We start from the raw sequence: 23,989 nt of genomic DNA, 5'->3' as shown, positions 1-23,989 counted from the left end.
AAAGAAGACCTAGACTTAGAAAGGGCTACCACATACTGTTGCACAACCTACACAATTGATTGTGGTGTGCCCAGGACTCCAACATCTGCTATCTAACTATCTAACTCTGCATGTTTTGGGACAAGATTACCCAATTTCTTTGTTTCTCAGTTCTTTCAGTTATGAAATAAAGAGACTGACTTAAGGTTCTAACCTAAAGATTTTATGTTGAGAGCATTAAAGGTAATATTTCTCTTTGATACAAAATGCTTGCATGATATATCTAATTCTAGGTTATCCTGGAAAGAAGCAAATAAATGCATTCTAGGTTATCCATAGATTATACTAGTCAATTTACTCTATAAGGTTTTAATATGAAGCTACAAAAACTTTAGAAAGATGTCTGTTACCTCCAAAATTAGAGTTTTATCAGTAATAACTCTAAAGCCAAATACATTACTTTAGGGTTACATGTTACTGTCCTTTTCCAAAAACATACCCAATCATAATTGTGTTAAATCTAGAATCAGGTTAAGAAATCATACAAACCAGAAACCAATTAAAGAAACAAAAAAAAGAACAAACTAAACCAAAACTAGCAGAAGGAAGGAAATAATAAAGATTAGTGCAGAGATAAAATAAAGACTAAAAAACAAGAGAGAAAAATCAATGAAACCAATAACTCCTTCTTTAAAAAGATCAACAAAATCAACAAAGCTAGAAGAACTAAGAAAAAGAAGACTCAAATTACTAAAATCAGAAATGAAAGAGGGGATATTACTACTGATAGTATAGAACTAGAAAGGATTATAAAAGAGAACTATGAACAACTGTATACCAACAAATTGAATAACCTTGATGAAATGGACAAATTCCTAGAAACACAAAACCTACCAAGGCTACATCACAAACAAGTAAAAAATGTAAACAGACATATATCTAGTAAGGAGACTGAATCAATAATAAAAAGTCTCCCAACAAAGAAAACCCCTGGACCTGATAGCTTCACTGGTGAATTCTACTAAACACTTAAAGAAGAATTAGCTCCAATCCTTCTCAAATTCTTCCCCCCAAAATTAAAGAGGAGGTAAGACTTAAACTCATATTAAAAGGATTATACACCATGACCAAGTGGGATTTACTCCTGGAGTTCAAGGATGGATCAACATACGAAAACTGATTGATGTAATATACCACATTAACAGAATAAGGGAAAAAAAACACATGATTGGGACTTCCCTGGTGGTCCAGTGGTTAAGAATCTGCCTCCCAATGCAGAGGATGTGGGTTTGATCCCTGGTCAGGGACCTAAGACCCCACATGCTGCAAGGCAACTAAGCCCATGTACCGCAACTACTAAGCCCGCCCAACTAGACAGAAGACCACACACCACAGCGAAGAGCCCACTTGCGCAACTAAGACCCAATGCAGCCAAATTAATTAATTAATTTTTAAAAATTGTATAAGTTCCATTTAAAAAAAACTACTGAGCCCATGTGCCACAGCTACTGAAGCCCGTGCGCCTAGAGCCCGTGCTCTGCAACAAGAGAAGCCTCCACGATGAGAAGCCCACGCACCACAATGAAGAGTAGTCCCCACTCACCGCAACTAGAGAAAGCCTGTGCACAGCAACGAGACCCAACACAGGCAACCCCCTGCAAAAAAAAGATGTCAGTACTACCCAAAGCAATCTACAGATTCAATGTAATCTCTATCAAAGCCCAATGGAGTTTTTTGCAGAAATAGAAAGGACCATCTTAAAATTCATATGCAATTTAAAGAAGCCCTGAATAGCCAAAACAATCTTGAAAAATAAAAATAAAGCTGGAGGACTCACACTTCCTGATGTCAAAACTTATACAAAGCTACAATAATCACAACTTTGTCATCCTGGCTTAAAGACAAACATACAGACCAATGGAATAGAATAGAGCCCAAAAATAAACCTGGGTCAAATGACTGGTGAGATGATTTTTGGCAAGTGTCAAGACAATTCAAATGGGAAAAGTCAGTCTTTTCCACACTGATGCTGGCAAAACTGGATATCCACATGCAAAAGAATGAAATTTAACCCTTAACTAACATCATATACAAAAATTAACTCAAAATGGATCAAAGAGCTAAAACTATAAAACTCTTAGAAGAAAACACAGAACTAATGCTTCATGATATTGGATTTGGCAATGATTTCTTGGATATGACATCAAAGGCGCAGGCAACAACAACAAAAATAGATAAACTGAACTTAAATTAAAAACTTTTGAAAAAGAAAAACAAACAACTTTGTACACAAAAGGGCACTCTATCAACAGAGTAAAAGGGCAACCCACAGAATGGGAGAAAATATTTATCATGTATCTGATAAGGGATTAATATCCAGAATATATAAAGAACTCCTAAAACTCATCAACAAAAAACAGGCTAATTAAAAAATGGGCAAATGACTTGAATAGACATTTCTCCAGAATATATACAAATGGCCAATAAGCACATGAAAAGATGCTCAATATCACTAATCATTAGGGAAATGCAAATAAAACCTACAGTGAGGAAAATGAAAATCAAAACTATAAACATAAGGATGATAACTATCAGGAAAAAAAAAAGAAAGAAAGAGACTTCCCTGGTGGCACAGTGGATAAGAATCTGCCTTAAAATGCAGGGGACATGGGTTCGAGCTCTGGTCCGGAAAGATCCCACACGCCGCGGAGCAACTAAGCCCATGCACTACAACTACTGAGCCTGCGCTCTAGAGCCCACGAGCCACAACTACTGAGTCCATGTGCCACAACTACTGAAGCCCATGTGCCTAGAGCCCGTGCTCTGCAACAAGAGAAGCCACCACAATGAGAAGCCTGCGCACCACAATGAAGAGTAGCCCCCGCTCAGCTCAACTAGAGAAAGCCCGCGCGCAGCAACAAAGACCCATCGCAGCCAAAAAAATAAAAATTAAGTTAAAAAAAAACCCAAAACACCCAGAAAATAACAAGTGTTGGTGAGGATGTGGAGAAAATGGAACCCTCGTACACTACTGGTGGGAACATAAAATGGTACACCTGCTGTGGAAAACAGTATGGTGGTGGTTCCTCAAAACATTAAAAACAGAATTACCATATGATCAAGGCATCTCGCTTTTGGGTATATATCCAAAAGAACTGAAAACAGGACTCAAACAGATATTTATACACCCGTGTTCACAGCAGCATTATTCACAATAGCTAAAGCATGGACGCGATGCAAGTGTCCATCAGTGGATAAATGGATAAGTAAAATGTGGTACATACAATAAAATATTATGTAGCCTTAAAAAACAAAGGAAATTCTGACATATGCTACAACACGGATGAACCTGAGGACATCATGCTAACTGAAATAAGTCAGTCACAAAAAGACAAATATTGTATGATTCCACTTATATGAGGCACTTAATGTAGTCAAAATGATAGAGATAGAAAGTGGAATGGTGATCACAAGGAATAGGAAGAAGTGGGGAATGGAAAGTTGCTGTTTAATGGAAACAGAGTTTCAGTTTTATAAAGACGAAAAGAGTTCCGAAAATGGATGGTAGTGATGGTTGCACAGCATCATGCATATACTTAATAACTCTCAAAAATGGTTAACACGGTAAATTTTATGATATGTGTATTTTACCATAATGAAAGAATTGGGAAGAAAATAAAAGTACATCAGTGTGTTGAAAATGACATAGCCAAGCCTGCCTTTTGTATGATTTCTTACATTAACAGATTTACTATCAAAAGATAAACAAAACATCGTAAACTCCCCCTTCCCTCTCTGATAATGTACAAAATTTTCAAGATCTTTACCATCTCATAATAATGATTTTTCCAAAAGAATACAAATAATTCTCAAAGGCTGAAACACATATGACCCTTTCTTCCCATAAAATCTCATGTGAGTGCAATTTAAAATTACCATGCAAGCCTCCATTAAGGCAGTGTGCATCTCATCTGTTTTGTGCTCTTGATCTGCACCAGCATCAAGCAGAAAGCGAACCATATCCAAATGGCCTTCAAAAAAAAACAACACAAATTTTAAAACTATATTTCTCAAGAACTATCAATTTAATATATAAGCATTAAAATAGGGAATCTTTTTCTTTCAGGTGTCTATACAAAAATTTACAAGAGAACTTATTTTGTGTTCAATAAAGAAATCAATGACAATTTTACAAAGCCAATCCAAAATAATAAGCAGGCTCTCGTCAAGGTCTTATCTAGGTTTTAAAGACTGAATTAGTTCAAAGCACATTAATTCAAGTAAAGCAATAAAGTAATAATACTTATTCTTTGATTTACTCTGTATAAAATATAAATCAAAACACTGAAATCAAATAGAATGCCAGGTAAAGTATGTTTGGATCATATTTTTCAGAAAAAAAGCTTTAAAATAATAACCATAAACTCACTGTGGCAATGAGCAGGCAGAGAAAACTCCATTCAAAATAATTTCAACCCTCTTGATACATTTAGTATATAAAAAGCCCTATAATAGTCAATAAGAAAAAGACAAACACTCCAGTAGAAAAATGGATGAAGGACATGAAATGGTAATTCAAAAAAAGAAGTGAAAATGAGTATTAAACTGATGAAAAAAATATTAAACCTTCCTATAAAAAAATTGCAAATTAAAATAAGACACCATTTTTTACTATCAAAATGGCAAATATTAAAAAGAATAATACCCAGTGTTGGTGAGGGTGTAGGGTGGGGTAAAGGGCACTCTCAAACACTGCTGGTGGGAGTGTAAATTGGTTCAACCTTTCTAGAAGGCAATTTGGCAATATGTATCAAAAGCCTTAAAAATGTCCATACCCTTTGACCCAGCAATTCCACTTCCAGGAATTTATCCTAAGGAAATAATCAGAGATTAGGCAAAGATGTCTGCACAAGGATGTTATCACAGTGTTTTTAATAATAGTGAAAAACTGGGAACAATGCAAGTGTCCAACAATAGGCAATTATGGTGCACCCATTTGATGTATTTGGCAGAGATTGCTAGTTTCCTACCCAATATACATTCTCTCATTTTTCCTTAATAACAGAACTCCCGATTTCATCTCAGTGGCAACATGCCTGACTAAAAGACTACATTTTCCAGCCTCCCTTGCTACTATGTGTAGCCAATGAGATGTAAAAGGGACTTATAAGGCAGAACTTCTAGGAAGATTCCTTAAAGGTAGCTTACTAAGTTGGAAGGCATTCCTCATTTTGCCCTTACCCTCTTCATCCTTCCTAGAATACGGATTGCTGGAGCCCTAGCTACCATCTTTGATTATAGTTCCACATCTGAGGATTCAATCAACTTTGGATTGTTTAGTACTATAGTACACACTTACTGAAAAAAGTCTGTATGTAAGTGAACCTGTGCAGTTCAAAACCATGTTGTAAGAGTCAAGTGTATATATATTTGTTTATAAACATACTTAAAAAACAAACTAGAAGTAAATATACTAAAATATTGTTTACATGCTTTTTAAATCTTTAGATGGTAGCATTACATGTCATTGTAAAACTTCTTTACACTATTCTGTGTTTTTCAGGTTTTCTATATCAAGTGTGATTATTATTATTTGAGTGTGTATTATTTTTAAAATAAAGGTTGGAAAAATCATATAAAACAAAAGTTATTAAAGAATGGAAACCCTCTAAGTCTGTGCTAAGAGTTTTGGTTGACCTTATAGCTAGTTGAATAAATTTGATTTAAAATAATAAAAAAACATATACTATGAAACTATACTTTAGGAAATACATGCTAAAATGGACTTTCTATATAATCTCTTAGAAGCTAGATAATTTTATAGCACAGGGAAAGTATAAGAAATATAAAATTAACTCAAATACTCAATATTCAAATATTTAAATATTCAAAGTTTCTATGAAAAAGACCCTATAAACATATATATATATTTATAGAGTACCTTTGTAGCATGCAAGTGTAAGAGCACTTTCTTTGAATTCGTTAGAATGAGTGTTGATGCCTGCCCCATGATCTAGAAGAACTCTTGCAACTTCCACATGACCTGCACTGGCTGCTTCCATTAAGGGGGTATGTCCATTTTCATTATGATCTTCTATATTTGCGCCTTCATTAAGTAGCACTTTCACAATGTCAACAAATCCTCCAGCACAGGCATAAGTTAGTGCAGTGTTTCCTAAAAAAGAACAAAAAGAAATTAAAAATTATGATAAAACTGATATAATTACGATTATACTACTGCTCTAGTTCTATCTCTTCAATTACCTTACATAAACCACTAGAACTACTATCTCATTTTTTTGTTGTATTGGTTAGAAGCATCATCTTAATTTTTTCACTAATTAAAAGGCTTATTATAAACAAACCAATTTACCTCTCTCCATATTTCCTTAGCTTGTAAAATAAGATTAAGTGCCATCTTGAAAAATTATTTCCAACATATTTTCATATAAAATATTTTAATGTACCACTCAAAGTTATTGCTTTTTCTTTCAACACAGTACAACTTAGAAACACTTAACATTTTCTTTCTATGTACATTCATTTCTTAATTTTCTTTTACCTCTCCTTTATCTTTACAAATTTATTCATTTAGTCTACATTTATGAGACCCAGGGAGACAGATATAAATCCCTCTCAGCATAATTCCTTCAAAATAAAAATTTATTTAAAAGGTCATTATTCCCTGATTTGCCACTTATTCCTTTCCTGATTTTGTTTTGAGGACTCTTATTTATTAAAGGGAGTAGGGAGATGGTTTAACCATCCAACAGTGTGAGATTGAATAAGACTGTTTTAAAGGTTCAGCAAGAAAACTATCATTTCAAACCCAATTTGTTCAGAATTCAACTGTTTAACAGTCTCAGACATGGAGGATATTAATATTACTATGACCTAGACAAGGTGGTCAGCAAAGTAACCTATAATCCTTTTTAAGAAGTCATGGTCGTTTAAAACATAAATTAGGCTACATTTAATATATACTTAATGGTATGGAAGACTGATATGCTTTCATTATTGAAACTGTATTTTAAGCCATGTGCTTGCCTCACTAAATCCAAGGAATCTCATTACTAAATGTACAGCTATAACTCAAGACATATGACCGAGGCTTATAAAGAACCTTACTAGAGTAGCTTTCATGCTGCAGCAGAATATCTTATTAGTAAATGCATTCTGTACACCTGACAGAAAAAACTCTATAGGGTTTTGACTCTCAGGTTAATCTATATAAGGGAGTTGTATTTAAATGAGATAAAGAATTGTGAAAGATACAGTTCATAAATTTGCCTCTTTGTACATTATATATATTGTGGCAAAAAAGAAATTGCCCCCAGCAAAAAAACTGTCAATCTTTTTTTTTTTTTGCAGTACGCAGGCCTCTCACCGCCGCGGCCGCTCCCGTTGCAGAGCACAGGCTCCGGACGCGCAGGCCCAGCGGCCATGGCCCACGGGCCCAGCCGCTCCTAGGCATATGGGATCCTCCCGGACCAGGGCATGAACCCGTGTCCCCTGCATTGGCAGGCGGACTCTCAACCACTACGCCACCAGGGAAGCCCAAAACTGTCAATCTTGACCAAACAGAATGTAAGAGTGTTTCAAAGACTTTTAAAGATATCAAATTAATCTATATTTTACTCACAGATTCTAAACAAGGGCTATGATTTTTCTGTATGTTTACAACCAGTTTTCCCTAGGAATCAAATTTTTATCTCTCAGGTTATAGTTATTTATATCAATTTGTTTTCCTAAAATTAACACATCATTTTCTACATACCTGTTGCAGACTGGGAGTTGACATCTGCATCATGAAGAAGTAATAATTTCACAATATCTAAATAACCTCCACTGGATGCTGCCATTAGGGGGGTTATATCTCCTTTATTCCCTCTGTCTTCAACATTAGCATGCATAGCAAGCAATACCTTTAAAACACATATGCACACAGAGAGAAACTGTCAATTCTTACTATTAACATTACTTCTAAAGAATATATTGAATCTGGGAAGATATTCTTTTAGAGTGGAGGCAAGGAAAAATAAAAAATAATCACCTTTTGGGAAAATATGCCAATGATGTTCACTGCTCAAAACACCTGGTTAGATGTTATATTTTACAATACCATTACATAGTAATCTTTAAGTAAAGTAGGTAATCACATTAACCATCCAATTATACAATTTAACTGCTCCTGTCAAAGAATTAGTGTTATGCTCAGGATTATTTAGCAAGAGAACAGCAAAACTATACTCACAAGACACAAACTAACTGGTAAACACATGGCTATTTCCCAAAATTGCTCTAACAGGAAAAAAAAAAAAACAAAACTAAAAGAATTGGGATAATCTAGATGAAATAAAAATAAATCAATATCTTTCATTATACTTGTATATTATTTCTAAAGGCAAGTTTAAAATATTATTATTATTTCTATGTTTTCCCTATTCATTAGGACTATTTTTGAGTAAGCGGCAGAAAAAAACGGACCATGCCAAGTTGCATGTACAGACAACAAAAATTAATTATGTATCAGTTTCTATTTTACCTACTGCCAAAAAGGAAAGACCTTGGCTTCTAATGATAATTTCTCTTATTAATGATAATAATAAACAAAACATCAAAACCCTTCCACAATTTTGATCACTAAAGATTATTTCTGCTTACTTGTGCTAATTCATAATACCCGGCTGAACAAGCCAAACACAGCAGGCTTTCTCCTTCTTCTGTATGTTCATTTACACTTCTGCCTTCATCTAGCAATTTACGAACAGCATTCACATCCCCATCTGAACAAGCTTCCGCCAGACTGCGACTGAAAACAAAACCAACAAAGAAAGACTCAAGGTCCTATGACAACGAGTTACGTTAAATATATACGGTTAGTCATATATAGAAAAATCTGATATGGTAAGAAGAAAATTATTTGAATATTTGTTTGCAATACTAATTTTTCATGTATGTGAACCAAGCCAGAAAGGCAATAAATAAATATGAAAACAGCCGTCATTTTTATCTTTCAAAATGTCCTAACATACTCTCATATTAAATTTTAAATAAACTTTATACAGCATTAGATGCACAATTTTTTAAACTAATGTAATGATTCCCAAAGACATTTGGGATATAATCCTATGTCTTAGAATTTTATTTGATAACAGTGAGGTGACTAGATGAAACAGAAGGTAAAAATCTAAGTAAAATTTTTACTGCAGGGCTTCCCTGGTGGCGCAGTGGTTGGGAGTCCGCCTGCCGATGCGGGGGACGCGGGTTCGTGCCCCGGTCCGGGAGGATCCCACATGCCGCGGAGCGGCTGGGCCCGTGAGCCATGGCTGCTGGGCCTGCGCATCCGGAGCCTGTGCTCCGCAACGGGAGGGGCCACAACGGTGAGAGGCCCGCGTACCGCAAAAAAAAAAAAAAAAAAAAATTTTACTGCAGAATGACTAACAAAATCAGTGAATCTCAAACTTTAATGTGCATACAAATAGCCAATGTTTCTTGTTCAAAGGTAGATTCTGATTCAATAGATCCAAGATGGGGTCTGAAATTCTGAATTTCTATGATGCTGACGCTGCTAGTCCATGGACCATATTTGAGTAACACGGACCTAGATTATTGCATAAACAACCCATTTCATTTATTATTACTCAGGCAGTCAGTTTAGAGTTTCCTACTATAACCTTTAGAATAAGTAACTTCCTCAGAAATGAAAACCAGATATTGAATTGAATACCCAGCAGAAGTCATTAAACACATACGTGTCTACTTGTCCCGCATTGTGGCTGTTTTCCGCTCTCATCCGTGTCAGTGCAGCAGCAGCTTCATCCAGTGCACAACTTACTGAAGATGTCAGTCTTCGGAGTACCTCAGGATCTGCAAAGGCTTTACCATCAGCAGTTGACAATTTGCCAATTCCTTCAGTGTGCATCAATCAGTTCAGGGAAAGAAAAAGCATAAATGTGTAAACTGTAATTACATTTCTAAACACTATTCTCTAAGCCAAAATGGCATAATCTCCATATGCAAAGCTGATAATTTCAATTTTGTCACTAATGTCAAAAGGCCATTGCATAACACCTATGTTTTAGTCTTTTCATCTTTACAGTGCACATAATACTAATTTATCCTCTACCTAACTCCAAATGTTAACTTAACATGATGCTTACTGTAATGAATGAATGAGATTTCTATCAAAGTACAATCACATCATAAGATCTCTAGTATAGGATCCTATCTATTTTCAGTACTAATGAAGGGGCTATTCTGTAATATTAAAACAAACAATCCAACAGTTTCTTCCTTTGATTGAATAGCCACCTAGAACCATTTTCTGGGGCAAGAGTGTAAATTAAAATAAATTAATTCTCATATTTAGTATTTATTATGTGCTTATGATGTGCCAGACATTAGGGGGACAGAAAGGAATAAGACATAGTTCCTGTCCTTACAGAACTCACAATATGGTAAGTCTAAGTTGCCAATAAATCTTTTTCTCTAGATTCAGTGAGGAATCAGTGACTACTGCAACAAAATTTTGTTGATAATATCACCACCTGTTACTGCTGAAAATGAGAAACAGTCAATAAAATTTTATAGAACCGAAAAAAGGGAAACTTGCCCAATAAGATAAAAAAATATATTGTGATGCTATTCAATTACAACAGTATGATAGTATGATACTTGCAAAGAAAAAAGATAATTTTATCAAGCATATGTAATAGCGGCAAACAAAAAAAGAACTTAGATCACCTGTGAATTCAATATATGATAAAGGTGACATTTCAAATCAGTGGATATAGGAGGGTTTATTTCATAAATATTGTTCAGAAACTGGTTATTTGAAAATTAGGTAAGATCTCAAATTCACACCATTTACAAAAATAAATACCAGGTAGACTTAAATGAAATCTGAAAAGTACTATTATACTATGTAGTATTTTTCTATTGCTGATGTAGAGGAGGTTTTTCTAAGCATGAGACCAAATCACAAAAGCTATAAAGTAAAAAATTAGTAAATGTGATATTAAACATTTTTAATTCCAATAAAAATTTCTATATAATTAAAGACACCATAAATAAAGTTAAGGCAAAATAAAAACTGGAAAAATTAACACCCAATGAATTTATATCATTTATAAAGAGCTACCGCACAACTTATTGATAATATTGAATGAACACAAACTATGAAATTGACCAAAAGAAGACTGAGGAAAGCTGTTGATAGGAATGTATACTGGCATAAACTTGAGGGACCACTTTGATAAAAGCGATCAAAATTTTGAATGCAAAAATATCCTCTGACCCAGCAATATAACTTTCTAGGAATCTGTCCTATGAAGATACTTGCACAAGCAAGAATAGTTATAGATATACATGGATATGAACTACAGCATTATTTGTGATATCAAAAAAATTGGAAATAACGTAAAAATCCTTCAATAAGCCATTGGTAAAATAAACTGTGGTGCATCCAAGCAACAGAATATTACCTTACCCTTAAAGAAGGAGAAAGATCAACATATCCTGTTATGGAAGGATGGCCACAATAAATTAAGTGAAAAAAAGAAAATTATAATTTGTATAATATGATATAATTTCATTTAAAAAATCATGTATATTCAAACATATACATGTATTTATATAACTACAAGGGAAAGTCTGCAAGTATATGTAAACCTTTACAACGGGCAGGCTTTAAAATCTACTGAATACATTTCATATTGTTTTAGCTATTTTATATATTACATTTATAATTTAGAAAAGACTTGTTAAAAATTCTTCTTGAAATGCCCTTAATTCTTAATTTTCTTTAAAAATCTCAAAGAATCTTAAAGAAAAAAATATTTTCAACTTCAATTTTTTTGGTTAAAATAGCATTAAGAATTCTATCTTCTTAAGAAGCCTAGTAACGTCTAACACATTCTCATTATTGAAAACGATGCATAAGTCTTAAATGTTATAGGCTCAACACAATGTCCAAAAAGCAAATGAAAATACTAATGAACAAAAAAGTATTCATTAAGCCAACTGACTTGCACAGGGCTTCAAAGGAGTACATCATTTTTAAAAAACATCTGACAATTTCTTTGGATAAATATCATACCCAACAATGCCTGGAGTTTAAATTGTCAAAACACACAAAATTTAAAAATTCAGTAATTTCTCACACCTCCTGGAAGACATGATTTTCAAGGTTTATTTTCTCTCTCACAATATAGGTAAGAAAAGCAAGCAATTCTAAGGTATCTTGTATAAGGTATAAGTATATAAGTACTTATACTTAACCATGAACCTACAGAAAAATGCTCAATGTAGCAGAAAAGAGCCATCCCTGAGTGAGACTCATGAGGTGGCCAGAAAAAAGAGAAATAGGTTTAAAATCCTTAATTAGGGGTCTTGGAGTAGTACCCACAGTATGAGTGAAATGTCAGCCTAAACTAGAGAGGAGATGTACTATCACCAGTAAACAAAGCTTGATTTAGGGAAGGAAAGTAACTTAGTCCAGAAAAGACATGGAGAAGAAAAATGCATTTTCTCCACATTTCTCTCTGTTCTAAGCTGGTTCTAAAGCACAGGAAAAAAATTAAAAACTAAAAAAATTATATATATATATATATATATATATATATATATATATATATGGTGGCCATGGCACTCCTATTTCAGGAATCTTACATAGACTATTCCTAAATCAAAAGTAGGAGACTCACAATAAATCCAAAGAAGGGAGGGACACCAAAGCAATTAGTAATGTGATTTTTTTTTTTTTTGGCCACACTGCACACTGCATGCAGGATCTTAGTTCCCCAACCAGGGATCAAACCTATGCCCCCTGCAACGGAAACTTTTTTTAAAGAAGGTTTAAATTAAACCGTCTGCTCTAAATTAAACCATCTTCTGCTAGATACTTAAATTGTTTTGTTCAATCTAATTTTAAGTTTCGGTCAGTTCCAAAAAGACACATTAGATGGACTAAAAGTCAATCTGCTATAAATTTTACCTATGCTTTTTCATAAGAGGAGAAAGTTAAAGGAATAAAAAGAATCATCAAAGTAAACACATTCCTAACATACTATATATATGTCTTGGGACTTCACTGGTGGCACAGTGGTTGAGAATCCACCTGCCAATGTAGGGGACACGGGTTCGATCCCTGGTTTGGGAAGATCCCACGTGCTGTGGAGCAACTAAGCCCATGCGCCACAACTACTGAGCCTGAGCTCTAGAGCCCGCGAGCAGCAACTACGGAACCCACGTGCCACAACTACTGAAGCCTGCGTGCCTAGAGCCCGTGCTCCGCAACAAGAGAAGCCACCGTAATGAGAAGTCTGTGCGCCTCAACAAAGAGTAGCCCCCACTCGCCGCAACTAGAGAAATCCCACGCGCAGCAAGGAAGACCCAACACAGCTAAAAATAAGTAAATTTTTAAAAAATGGTTAAATGTTACTGTATAGCAGGGAACTATACTCAATAACTTGTAGTAAACCATAATGGAAAAGAATATATATATGTGTAAAACTGAATCACTTTGCTGTACACCTGAAACTAACACAACATTGTAAATCAACTATGCTTCAATTAAAAAAACAAGTTAGTGTTGAGCCTAGAAATCACTCACTGAGAACTTTCAACCAAGAATTTTTTAAACATAAAATGTGAACATTTTCTTTAGGAAATTAAAAAAAACAAATTTTACAGATTTCAAATTTTATATAACATATATAATTTGGGGATAATCTTTTATAACTTTGTATAGAGATGGAGTCTTGGGGGTTTTTTTTTGTCTTTTTTTTTTTTTTCCCCCAGCCATGCCACGCGAATTGCAGGATCTTAGTTCCCCTACCAGGGATCGAACCCATGCCCTTGGCAGTGAAAGCGCAGAGTCCCAACCACTGAACCACGAGGGTATTCCCTGGAGTCTTTTAAAAAGATGAAAAAGAGAAAATAAAGTACCTGCTGCTTCCAGCAATGCTTCTAGTCGTGCCTGTGTCTCTGGATCCACAGTGCGTAAGTCTGCTCCTTCTGCAGTACTTGATAAGAATATCTCTGATGTTGTTTTCAGCACCGGGTTATCCAGATCTTCTTGGTCCAAAATAAATGATTCAACCTGTTTAGGAATTAAAGATGCAATATCCATGAAGCTGATCTTAATATTGTTAGAATAACAGCAATTTAAGGTAATATGACTTCTGATTTGGAATTCAAATATAACCAAATAAATTATTGTAGAAACAGGGGGTTATAGGGAGGGACTTTGAGGGAGCCTCCTGACTATCTGCTTATCTTCAGACACGACTACAGATATAACCCAGACACACCAGATTAAAGTTTCCTGGAGAGCAATGAATCTTCTGTGCCTACCACAGAGCCTGAAAAGCAGCATTTTTTAAATGAAACAAGTACATCAACATAGGCCCTAGGAAGATGTATGCAGGAGTAGATAGTAGAAAGCCTAGATAGCATAAATAGGTCATTAAAGTATCATTTTTCCTCTCTTCCAATTAATATATTCAATTCTGACAAACTAAAGAAGATTTAATCCACTATCAAATATCCTAATTGCTCTAGACAGGAAAACTCTATTAGGTTAGGAATCATAGTCATTTGTTCACTGCTCTATCCTCTGAGCCTATGAATACCTTGTACATAGTACTTATTCAATACATATTTGTTGAAATGAATCCTATAAGCAAAATCAACTTACGAAAATAAACATGCAACCCTCTAATTTCAAATCAAGTTAATTCTAAATTTTCTTACCAAATAAAATATGCACAACCTTTCTGGGAAGCAATTTGGAAATGTGTATCAAAATGCTTTAAAAAGCACATGCCGTACTTCCCTGGTGGTGCAGTGGTTAAGAATCCGCCTGCCAATGCAGAGGGCACGGGTCTGAGCCCTGCTCCAGGAAGATCCCACATGCCGCGGAGCAACTAAGTCTGTGCACCACAACTGCTGAGCCTGAGCTCTAGACCCCAAGAGCCACAACTACTGAACCTGAGTGCCACAACTACTGAAGCCCACATGCCTAGAGCCTGTGCTCCGCAACAAGAGAAGCCACTGCAATGAGAAGCCCACACACTGCAATGAAGAGTAGCCCCCGCTCACTGCAACTAGAGAAAGCCCGCGTGCAGCAACGAAGACCCAACGCAGCCATAAATAAATAAATTTATTTTTAAAAAGCATGCCCTTTGACCCAGTAATTCCATTAAAAAAAATCTATCCTTAAAAAATTATCTGAATGCCAGACAAAAATGTGCAAGAATGTTCATTGCAGCATTAATTAAAATTCCAGAAATGAAGTGAAAAAAACTACAATAGGGGATTTGGTAAGTACATTTTGTACATTCACAGAATGGACCACTATGCAGTCATTAAGAACAATGTGTTTGAAGCATATTTAATGGCATAAGAAAACAGTCATAAAATTAAGTGAAAACCACAAGATTTAAAACAGTATGATATTTATTTTGCTAAAAGTATGTATGTATATGTATGCGAACATGAACATATGAGTACTCATGTATATATAATCATGAGTACATATTTATATACCTATACAGGTCTGTAGTATATAAATATGTCTGGGGCTTCCCTGGTGCTGCAGTGGTTAAGAATCCACCTGTCAATGCAGGAGACACGGGTTTGAGCCCTGGGCCGGGAAGATCCCACATGCCGCGGAACAACTAAGCCCATGCACCACAACTACAGAGCCTGCGCTCTAGAGCCCACGAGCCACAACTACTGAGCCCGTGTGCCACAAGAGAAGCCACCACAATGAGAAGCCTGCACACCACGACAAAGAACAGCCCCTACTTGCTGCAACCAGAGAAAAGCCCACGGGCAGCAACGAAGACCCAATGCAGCCAAAAATAAAGTAAATTTATATATATAAAAAGTGTCTAACCAGGGAGGTTAATATACTTGTAGACAGACAGAAAAACAGGATCAGAAAGGTTAAGTATTTCTGCCAGCTAATAAATGGCAAAGCCAGGTTTCAAACACAGGCCATATGGGCTTCCCTGGTGGTGCAGTGGTTGAGAGTCTGCCTGCCAATGCAGGGGACATGGGTTCGTGCCCCGGTCCGGGAAGATCCCACATGCCACGGAGCGGCTGGGCCCGTGAGCCATAGCCGCTGAGCCTGCACGTCCGGAGCCTGTGCTCCGCAACAGGAGAGGCCACAACAGTGAGGGGCCCGCGTACCGCAAAAAAAACCCAAAAAAACCAAAGGCCATATAACTCTTAAACACTAGGCAATAGATACTACCTAACAAATTAATAAACAAAGGACCACAGTATTTGGACTACATTATTTGGAATACTTGACTAGTTGGTCATCAATGTTCACAATGGAGACCAAATAAAGATATCTTAATAAAGACAGTAAAGTTAAAATGATGTGGATATAACAATATTTTATTATCTAGTGATGTACTTTATTTTTATAAAATAAATCTTTAACTTCAGACCCAGTAACACTGAGCCATGTACTATGTTGTAATACAGATTCTTTAATATATAATTACAGACAAAGATGTCATTCTAGATCAATGCCAGCAGATAAATGTAGACTACCAGTTTTCAAATGATTTGAAAGGTAACTGCTTGTACAACAAAGAGCTTGTTGCAAGTGCAAGAAAATATTACATATTTGCAGATACATACACCTGCCAGTTGTAAGGATAAAAACCACAATTCCAAATTCTGAAATTTATTAAATATGGTATTTAGATGTTAATATGTCTATTTTATAAGCAGCACTGTTCTGATGTAGTATTACACATATTACAGAGATGAATACAGATTACATGTATTATGTAACTTTTAAAAAATCCAAGTTAAGGATTTCCAATTCTCTCCCATTCATTCTCCAATATTTATTGAAGTCCTGTTTTATACAAAGTACAATACCAAGAGAGTACAAAAATGTGGTAGAAGAAATGTCAAAGACACCAACAACTATCACAAAAGGCCTCCAAGAGAAATAAATGGTAAAACTATATGCATTAAAGAGAAATCACTTCCAGCCCCAGTAATCCAAGAAGACTTTGTACAAGAAGTAGCATTTGAGCTAGGCTTTGAAGTATGCATAGAATTTCAATAGGTGGTCAGACATGTGGGTGGAGAGTAAGGGAATGAAATAAAAAATGGGCTTGAAGATGCACTTAGAAAGTGACGAATGGTCAGCTCTCAAAAAAGTAAGGTCCTTTGTACATTGCTAGTGGAAGTATAAATGATGAAGCCACTGTGGGACACTGTTTGGCAGTTCTTCAAAAATTAAACACAGAATTACCATATGACCCAGTAATTCCACTTCTATGTATATACCTAAGAAGACTGAAAACATACATGTTCATACAAAAACTTGTACATAGAAGTTCATGGCTGCATTATGCATAGTAGACAAAAAGTGGAAAAAAACCCATATGTCTGTTAATTAGTAAATGGATAAACAAAATGTGGTATATCCATACAATGGAATATTATTCAGCCAAGTACTGACACACGCTATAACACTGACAACGTTGAAAATATCATGCTTAGCATGAAAGAATGCACAAAAAGTCACATATTGTACAATTCCATTTATATGAAATGTCCAGCACAGGCAAATCCCCAGAGACAGAAAGAAGATTAATGGTCTCCTGAAGAGCCAGGAAAGGAAGAATGGGAGTGACTGCTAACAGTATATATTATGAAATTATTACCACAGTAAGTTTAGTTAACATCTATCACCTCACATAGTTACAACTTTTTTTTCCTTGTGAGAATCACTTGAATTTTCAAATGTAGTTTTAGGCATTTTATATTTAAGTTCTGACACACAAGATCAAATTTTAAATATCTGTAACACTTGTGGGGAAAATCTTAAGTTCCCAGAATGAGTTATACATAACTATACACATAAATGACTTGAATACATTTGTGTCAATCAGATGTGCCAAAGGCACTCAATTCTCATACTTTTTTGTCCTACTTTCCATAAACTTTTAAAAGCCTGTCTCAATGTGTATTCAATAAAAGGATAAAATATCCAGTTATGCCTATTACTTTGGGACTATTTGGGGGATTGCTTTTGGCAGTTCATAAATATCTTACCTGATAAACCTGCTGAAACACATATTGTTGCAATGCCGATTGCAACAGCATTACCTCAAAAGGTACCTGGCCAGTCAAGATGGAAACCATTTATAGCTACATGGAAATAGTAAGACCAATACCATACATTTCATATAAAGGCTCAGTGATATAACACCAAAAAAATGTCTAAATAATAGATAAGTTCAAAGTAATATTATATCTAATGAAATTAGTTTTCATCATGCAAATGAATATATAAGCCTCATAGTTTCCTACATACAGCTAAAGGATCACAGAAATTTCCTTATTGCTTAACAGTAGTTACACAGCTCATCTCTATCCAGCAGCTACATTCAGCAGCAAACATAAAACATCAACCTATTGTGGTACTGTTTTTAACCAATGGCAAAAAAGTTTATTTCAAGTCTTAAACATGGCAGATTTTTTTCCTACTTCTGATTAGGTACAAAAATAAAACGCGGAGGAAAAAGAATGAGAGGAAATCTGGCCCACAAAAAACTACCTGTTTTTTCCCTTATAGGTTACCTCTTCTAAAACGCTAAAGTCAAACTCTTTATGACTTCCCCCTCAAAAGTCTTTTTTCTCCCTCCCTTCTTCTAAAAAAAAATGAGTGTGGTTTTTAGCTTCAACTAGAATTTAAACAAAGGTAGAAGGGAGGAAAAGGGGAACAAGCATTTTGTCCCATATGACATTTCAAAATGAACCACTGGATGGCAATAGTTACTAGGGAGAATAACCACAGACTCAGCTATTACCACCTAAAAAAAAACAAAACACCTCAGTCACCCTGGCCAAAATCTAATTAGGAAAAAATCATTTATTAACCTAGCTATGATTTGGCCAAAACTCACTTCCACCAAGAAACAAACAAACAAACAACAACAGAAAAACCCACAATTTCGGGACTTCCCTGGTGGCACACAGTGGTTGAGAATCTGCCTGCCAATGCAGGGACATGGGTTCGAGCCCTGGTCCGGGAAGATCCCACATGCCACGGAGGAACTAAGCCCATGCACCACAACTACTGAGGCTGTGTTCTAAAGCCTGTGAGCCACAACTACTGAGCTCACATGCCACAACTACTGAAGCCTGTGCGCCTAGGGCCCACGCTCCGTAACGAGAAGCCAACGCAATGAGAAGCCCATGCACCGCAACGAAGAGTAGCTCCCTCTCTCCAGAGAAAGCCCGCGCACGGCAATGAAGACCCAACACAGCCAAAAAAAAAAGAATAATCATCACTGGGCTTCCCTGGTGGCGCAGTGGTTGAGAGTCCACCTGCCGATGCAGGGGACACGGGTTCATGCCCCGGTCCAGGAGGATCCCACATGCCGCGGAGCGGCTGGGCCCGTGAGCCATGGCCGCTGAGCCTGCGCGTCCAGAGCCTGTGCTCCGCAACATGAGAGGCCACAACAGTTAAGAGGCCCGCGTACCACACACACAAAAAAAGAATCATCATCACTCCCATGAATTCCAACCAGAGCTATGAGAAAGTTCAAGAGGAAGGCTAAACCCTTTATTTTTCACTACCTCTTCTTATAAACCTTCAAAAATAAAGCTTCCTCAAGAAATTCAGATTTGATAATTAAAAAGGAAAAGCCAAATAAAACATTTAAACATCTAAAAAATATATATTTTTAAAATGTACTTGCTATTATTTTTCTTCTCTTAGTTAACATTTGGAGAGATAAACATGTCTTACCTTTTCCCACCCAAAGTCTTTAAATTAGAATCATACCAATTTTAGAATGCAGGTAGCTTACTACTGATTTCTACTTGGAGCAGCAAAAAGGATGGGTCAGCATTCCAAGAGATAATTACTGAAAGACATGGTAATTCCTTTTTGCAAAAAACGTGGTACTCCAAAGTTTCAACAGTTGCATCCACCACAAACATGCTCCAAGATCCACTCAAAAGGAAAAAGTAATACAGATGCAATTTGAGACCAAATAATTATAAATTTAGGAACGAGTTTTGCTGATACTGTAAGGCCCAATATAATCAGCAACAACATCTGGAAGTAATGGAATGCAAAGGCTATATGCCTCATCGTAAAAAGTGTTCAAGTTTCTTTCTACGAGGAAAACTGTATGCCCAATTTCAGATCCACAATCCTCTTCTCAAAAAACATAACTGTTACCTTGGGATTTCTGAAGTTAATTAGTTTAAACAGCACAAGAGAGAACCATCAGGCTTTTCCTAATTCTCAGTTAAAGCTGGAGAAAATTAACTCCACTTTAGTCAACTACAAAAACTTCATTTCTACACCATAGTTTTAATACAGAATCTATTATTTTTTGAAGTTTCTAAACATGGGAGAAAAGAAAGGTTTTTTTTTTTAAATAATAGTTACCATTAAGTGCATTTTCCATATATTATTCCACTCCATCATCTTTACTACTCAGTGAAGCAGATTAACATCTTCATTTTAAATGAAACTCAGAAAAGTTAAGTGACTTACCCAAGATCACATAACCACGCAGGTATCTGAAGCCATGTGTTTCAGATTCCAAAGCTCACACCCTTTTCACCACACCAAACTGTATTAAGTGACTCTTCTAAACAGTGGAGTATGACTAAAACAAATGCGTACTAACCAATGAAGTAAACAGAGAATCTACAAGCATCATGATGTTGCAGTTTAACAATAAGAGCAATGTCAGGAAAAACCTTTAAATTAAATTAAATGTAAGATTATCAAGCCCACAAACTCCTCTCTGCCAGAGTTCTTAGAGAGACAGACAAATCATGCTTTTATTTAGTAATTTCTGGCAGTACCACTACATTATTTCTAACCAACATACATACAACAAAATTTGTGCCACAATATATTTTAAAAAAGGGAAGACTCCTCGCATACTCATTAGGAAAGTCACAAGGAATGAAGAACCTGGCAATTAAGTCCAAGAAAATCTTAATGTTGAAATGTTATTCTGTATTTGCCCTATCATAATAAATGGGTAAGACTGAGGTTAGAAAGAAGTCCTGGCTTCTGCTCATTACCCTAAATAAAAAAATAAGCATCAAACACACCAAAGAAATACTTAATTTTAGTAAGTTAAAAAGAGACTCAAACACCTCCAATTCATATCAATAATGGGAGGAGAGCATAATGACTAACAGCAAGGTCTCTTAGAACACTAGCCCACTGTTCACAGTGCCATCTTAGCTAACTCTTTTTACCGTTGTTAGCCTCATTTTCCTCAGCTATAAGATAAGGCTAATAGTAGTAACTACATCACAGGGTTATAGATGATTAAGCAAGATACTATATCTAAAATTGTACCAACAGTGCTTAATACATGGTAATCACTCAACAAATATTAGTTATTATTACTATTAATATTACCATTACTACTATTATTAAGGTCAGTTTGTCTAAGGACCTTGTGTTCCTATACTCTTACTCTCTACTCCACAAAAATATAAAATCCATTATGTTGTCTTAGGCTAACAAGTAATCTGAGCATATTAAACACTATATATATATTCAACATTGGCTTATTAAACCCAACATTTAATAAGCACCTACTAAGTGCCAGACATTCTACTGTATATGGGAAACACAAAAATAAATAAGACATGATTCCTGCTCATTAAGACAGATAATCAAATAAATGCAATAAAGTACTACAGATGCTATTTAACAGGGAGTTATATACAGACAACGTGGGAACACAGAGGAAGGAAGAAATGGTCGATTCCAGTTGGGGTAGTAATGAAGGAAATCAGAGGTGATGATCCGGAACAAGAAGGTATCCAACAGGATGGAGAACGGGGCCGTTAGTGACAGCTGCAGTGTAGAGTAGTAGTTATAAGCATGGATTTTACATTCCAAGAAACCTGATTCAAATCGTGGCTCCATCACTAGATGTACAACTTTGTGCATATTATACAATGTCTCTAAGCTTCAGTTTCCTCATCTGTAAATTGGGAATAATATCACTTCCTTCATATGGTAGTTGTAAAGTTTATTTAAGAACGTAAAGGTAAGCATTTAGTCCAGTGGACAATAAACACTCAGTATGCAGTAGTTATTATCATGATTCTAGAAGCCAAAGCAGTGAGAGCAAATTACTTGGGACGTTTAATAGCTTGATATGTTCAGAGAACTACAGCAATTTGGTATGGCTGGAATATAAAAAGCAAATAAAGTAGGATACAGCAAGGATAGAAATAGACAGAAGCCAAATCCTAAATAACCTTGTATGCCATACCAAGGAATTTGATTTATTCTTTATCTAAGGAATGGGAAACCTTTTTGCCAAAGGAGTGACATGATTGAACTGGCATTAGAGAATTTACTGTGATAGCAGGGTAAACGAAGAATTAGAGGTATAATCACAGAGGTAGATAGAGCCAGGGATTACTACAATAAGTTCAGGTGAAAGATGATGACTTGATTTACAGCACAAGCAGTGAGAATACAGAGAAAGAGACAAACAAGACGCTAAGAAAGAACCTACAGGACTTAGTACCTGTTTGGATGTATGTGGTAAGATATAGCAGATGCAAGCTTCAAGGTTTCTGACTACACTGACTAGTTTTAGGGCAATGCAATTTACAAAGGTGGGGGTGGGGAAGGGATAGGCGTAGAGGGGGAAGTGATGAGTTCAGTTTTAGAATTGTGAGTCTGAGATGTTTATGGAACATACATACTGTAGGCAGTAGGAAGGGCTCTTACCAGACTGCTAAAATAAGTGAGAGAGGGTAGCCACACGGATATCTAAGAGAAGAATGCTCCTGTGAGAGCCAACTGCAAATGCCAAAGGCTCTGGAGCAGGACATGCTTGGAGAGTTTATAGAACATAATGAAGCAGTTGTGGTTTTGCTCAAATATCTTATGCTGATGAACTTTGTATCCTTTCATTTTAAATCACTGCCCCTTTAAACCTGTCACTTAAAGTCCATCAAACTCCTGAAGTAAGACATCCAAACATCAACCTTTACAGTGATCATCCAACTAACACAGGGCAATGATCCATATATTGAGTTTAGGATCTTGGACTGTCACAAGACTAGGAAAATATTAAATGAGGTGATGCAATTAAGGTACACATGCCTAGAACAAACACTCAAATATAATTTGTTATTATGTAAAACTAGTTTAGAAGGGCAAATATAATTTGAATAAATAATTTACCTGGTTTTCACATTCTCTGAAATGTTCATGTTCCTGAAAAGCCTGATGTCTTTAAGGGCAGGGACCACATTTTTTCATCTTTGTAATCCCAAAGCCCAGCACAAAGCTTAACAAATAGTAGATTCTAGTTGAATTATTGTGGAATCTACCCTACGATACCAATCAGAATTCTTAAACAGAGTGCCAAGGACACTAATCTTTGAAAGATATAATTTTATTATGCAAGATATCAGTTCATGAAAAAGAGGCTCTACCCCAAACTAAACACTGATTTTCCTCTGTAGAGAATGAGAGCATGCGTTCAACAGATTAACAAGGAGATAGTACATAGTAGTAAGTACTTTTGATACTGTTATCATACTATTCAAAATTTTGTGGAGGGTGGTAATAGGTCAAATACATGCACCTGATTTAAGTATAGCCTTAAATAATGGTCTCTTCAAACTAAAAGAAAATAAACTTTTCTTTGTTAACTTCTCAGTCAAGTCTCAAGCAAAACAGGTACTAAAATATAGTATAGATTCTCACTATTCAGAGTCAAAATAACTAGTAAATTAAAATAATTGGGACCATTTGAGCAATAACATCCAAGATCTGTTTTTGCAGTTTAATCACACAGGTGATAACACTGGCTTGGGTGTCAAGCTAATTGTGTGTTACTCAAATATTGAATTCTCAACTCTTAAGCAATTGTTAGAAGATACCAGATGCAAAAACTCTAATTGCTATGTTTTATATTTTATTCCACTTATCCATTTGTTTATTATCCTG

The 23,989-nt window shown here is 35.7% G+C and overlaps 1 protein-coding gene across 14 annotated transcripts in view; it reads right to left on the bottom strand.

The window, feature by feature from the left end:
- LOC309820214 (ankyrin repeat and KH domain-containing protein 1) overlaps positions 1 to 23,989 on the bottom strand; it is a gene marked incomplete at its 3' end in the record, with an annotated part of 121,485 nt that overhangs the window by 84,457 nt on the left and 13,039 nt on the right. For all 14 annotated transcript variants that reach the window (XM_082650840.1, XM_082650846.1, XM_082650848.1 and 11 more), the window contains exons 2-7: positions 13,930 to 14,083; positions 9,735 to 9,891; positions 8,644 to 8,791; positions 7,757 to 7,904; positions 5,921 to 6,154; positions 3,916 to 4,010 (exon numbers count right to left, since the gene is read on the bottom strand). In XM_082650840.1, the coding sequence (XP_082506966.1) occupies positions 3,916 to 4,010; positions 5,921 to 6,154; positions 7,757 to 7,904; positions 8,644 to 8,791; positions 9,735 to 9,891; positions 13,930 to 14,083 (936 nt within the window). The remainder of the gene's footprint in view (positions 1 to 3,915; positions 4,011 to 5,920; positions 6,155 to 7,756; positions 7,905 to 8,643; positions 8,792 to 9,734; positions 9,892 to 13,929; positions 14,084 to 23,989) is intronic.

Source organism: Grampus griseus (assembly GCF_964374135.1).
Source record: "Grampus griseus genome assembly, chromosome: 3".
Lineage (NCBI taxonomy): Eukaryota > Metazoa > Chordata > Mammalia > Artiodactyla > Delphinidae > Grampus > Grampus griseus.
The sequence above is the reverse complement of the archived record's forward strand: the minus strand, read 5'-3'. Positions and strand labels throughout refer to the sequence as shown.